This window comes from Lycium ferocissimum, chromosome 2 (genome assembly GCF_029784015.1).
Source record: "Lycium ferocissimum isolate CSIRO_LF1 chromosome 2, AGI_CSIRO_Lferr_CH_V1, whole genome shotgun sequence".
Taxonomy (NCBI): domain Eukaryota; kingdom Viridiplantae; phylum Streptophyta; class Magnoliopsida; order Solanales; family Solanaceae; genus Lycium; species Lycium ferocissimum.
In genome coordinates, this window is record NC_081343.1 from 52371731 (window position 1) to 52375333 (window position 3603).

Genomic DNA, 3603 nt, shown 5'->3' on the forward strand with positions numbered 1-3603 from the left:
GTACCCTTGTACACGGGGTAAGACACTTTCTATCTCCAAAACTCGGACACGAGTCTCAATTCCAAGGCATGCCCGACTATGAAACCATAGGTTCTACTATGACGAGAACGAGAGGCGTAACACAAAGATGCTCATTTTGCACTTCATAATGCATTAATAAAGCATTTATGGGAGCAAACATACTAATCATGAAAGTTGAATATTTATGTAGAAATTAAAATAAATTTTACCATAATGTAATATTTATTTAATTATATTTTATCAATGATTTCACTTTTATTTGAATTATCCATTAATATGTATAATGTATAATATTTGCGACAATTTATATTATTTAAAAATTTATGATATAAAATAATTTTATATTAAATGGTTATATAATAAAGGAATATGAATTACATGAGATGAATATGTAAAAAAGAAAAAAAAAGAAACGATTTGTTTAATAAAATAAAAAAATAAAATTTAAATAAAAAATAATAATATAATAATATAGAAGAAAGAGAAGAATATAAAAGGAATATTCTTTTTTGGTGTAAAAAAGTGTAATGGGTTGGAATTAATTTACACCATTTTAGTACTGTGAAACCACACTACATTGTCACAATCGGACCACACTTGTTAAATTTTGAATTTCTTAAAAACTAGTTAGGCAAAATATGACGCTCCTTTCATCTCCTATTAATTCAATTAGGAATGGCAACTTAACATTAAAAAGGTACTACTAATTCAATAATAGCTAGATATTGATGAATCGTTTCCACCCCACTGAATCTCATCAAATCAATGTGAAGGTGGTTTGGTTTTTATCGACTAGTAAAAGATAGGGATACATCATGGAATTGTCCAAGATTTACAAAATTGTCCACTTTTTCACTCCAGCCTTGATTTACGCTTCAGTTGTCTTTTTATTCTTTACATTATTTTGTGGCAAAATCTGGAGACATGTTTCTGGGAAATGCTTTAAGCATAAGGTGAAAAAGCCTTAAACAGCATATTTTTACTCAGCACTTGCAAGAGTGTGGCAGTTTTTTTCTTTTGACCAATCGCAGGAATAATTTTCTTTTAAGGAAATCTAACAAAATGCCCTTATAAAAATACTCCTAATATTATTTGGCCTGTGTTAATTGTATCATAAACCAACCAAGCCATAATCAAAGCAAGCACCCAAAGTGATCATTAAAATTCACAAAAACAAGAAAAAGCAAAAGTAACAATAAAACAAGAATTGACAAGTCCCAAACACACTTTCCACTTCCCAACAATCTAGTACTACTAGCTAGCTTATCACTTTCTCAGTTCCCAATTTAGTACTACTACAACAGGCTCACAATGAACACTCAATCTCTCACTTGCAGGGCAGATTCTTTGAGGGTTCAAAAGCAAAAGGGCCAACATCAAAGAGCTTAACCCCAGGCTCTTTATCCACCACTGGTTTTGATGATGTCATGGGAGATGGGGGTGCAGGGGTCAACATGGCTCCAGTTTGACCATTGTGGAAATTTGTTGGGACACTGCATTCTGGTTTTGGTGATTTTGCTAGGAAAACCTTGCACTTGTGGTAGCCTGCTGTAGTCAACCACTTTGGTTGGATGAAGAAGTAACCATTCTTGTCTGTTGTGGCTAGGCTTGTTAAGTGGTACTTTGTGTTGTTGCATGCCAGCTTCACCACAGCTCCTGTACCATATACAAAGGCATAAGTAATTACATTAAGGAAAAATAAAAACAATATTTTGAATGTACACCTTTTGCTTCATTAAGTTGGAAGTGTTTGACTGAGAATCTGTTAAAATTTGTGACTTTAAATTTGTTATAGTAATATTTTTGTGATTACTTTTTCCACTTTCGTTTGTGTCTTAATTTGACCAAACCCAGGCTTAAAAAGAAATCTTTTTGAAACTTTTGGTTTCACACTAAAAACATACTTATATTAAAGTATTTTTAAATCTTGTATGCTCAAACATATATTATGAGAAATATTAAAATTTAAAAGTTCGTATTAAATATAAAAACCAGCACAGTATTTTTAAAAAAGACACAAATTGAAACTGAGTGTATAATAATATGGCCTCTAATGTAAAATGTAAAATTCAAAGTTAGAAGTTCCTAAGTAGAAAAAGTGTTAGTGATATGCATCTTTTAAGATGCACTTAAAAATAAATAGTGTCATGTAAAGTGAAGTAGAAAAAAATAATTACTTTAAAAGAAAACTAACCCTGAATTGGAGAAGCTCCCAAGAGGGTATTAACACCTCTATACTTGCAAGATTTGCAGTAAACAACTCCTCTAACACCTACAAACTTCCTTGTTGGAAGTGGAGATGGTGGCTTTACTGGTGAATGAGCTGGTGGAGTTGGTGGTTTAACTGGTGGAGATGGTGGCTTAACTGGTGATGATGATGGTGTTGGTGTTGGTGAAGAGTGAGTTGGAGAAGAAGCTGGGGCTTGAGAGTGTTTGTGGTGGTGGTGGTGGTGATGGCCACCTTTATGAGCCTTTGGGGCTTCAACAGGTGGGAAGCTAACAAGTGAATGAGGGGCTAGTTCTGAAGTGACAATGCCATCAACATTTTGGCCAAGAACTGTGAATGAAGTAATTAGTAGTAAAGCAAGAACAAAACCAAAGGACTTTGTTGGAACAAAACCCATATTTTTTTTTTTCGCCAAATGGTGTTTGTGAACTGAACTCTGACTAGGTGTGCAAGGGGAAATGGATGACATTTATAGGGGATTGAAGAGACACATTCTGTACTATTTACTTTTCTGCTTCATTTTAAGTATTTTAATTTAACTGAATATGAAATTTTAAAAATAAAGTTTTAGTTAATCTTTTGGATAATGTATGAGGTACCAAAATATCTTTTAAATTTGGATGAGCGCATCAATAACTCTTTAAAATTTATTTAGGCATTTAAATTATATTTTGTTCCAATTGAGGTATGTGAACATATGATAAAGTCATTCTATTAGACATTTTAGCAACTAAAAAAAAAAACAGTGCAAATTTAAGGACCGTCTATGTATTCCGCTTTTAAATTTTATCATTTTAAACATATCATTCTGTAATTACAGTACTAATTTAGAATAATTTTTTTTTTTTTTAAATAAGATTTTTTTTTTTTTTTTGATAAAATAGGAAATATTTATGATTATGAAGAATGAAACTAGTTATGAAAAAAGAGCACGAATCATGGATGTGGGGGCCATCTGGAGATGTTTAATGGGCTAGAAATGAGGATTAGGACAAATTAAAGGGATATTTCATGATCAAGAAAATAAAGAGATTTACAGGTGGCTAAATGCTTCACATGCAGCGGGGCAGGAGGGACATGTTAAATTTGGTCATTTTTTACATCTAACTATGCGTCGTACAAGTTTCCAATGTCCTTCGTTTTCATGCAATAGTTCACATCTCAGTCCTGTAAATGGTTATAAAAGAGACGTTTGCAGAACACTAGATTCAAATGGCTTTTCCCATTCCAGCTAATTATGTTTAAATTTAATTAGTGCTAAGATAATCTGAAAACAGTACTCATCAGCTTTCGCTTTTCTTGTTCAATTCTTTCTTTTACAGTTTTGTCCTTAGCTTTGAAGATCAGTGTAATTT

General features: G+C 32.3%; 1 protein-coding gene across 1 annotated transcript; it reads right to left on the reverse strand.

Annotated features, from left to right (window-relative positions):
- Positions 1–1154: 1154 nt before the first annotated feature.
- On the reverse strand, positions 1155–2701 carry LOC132043970 (non-classical arabinogalactan protein 31-like). The gene is made up of 2 exons (XM_059434446.1): positions 2216–2701; positions 1155–1677 (listed from the first exon to the last, which is right to left on the reverse strand). Exons 1-2 carry the CDS (start codon positions 2643–2645, stop codon positions 1349–1351), a joined length of 759 nt encoding a protein of 252 aa, XP_059290429.1. The 5' UTR covers positions 2646–2701; the 3' UTR covers positions 1155–1348.
- Between the last annotated feature and the right edge of the window lie 902 nt (positions 2702–3603).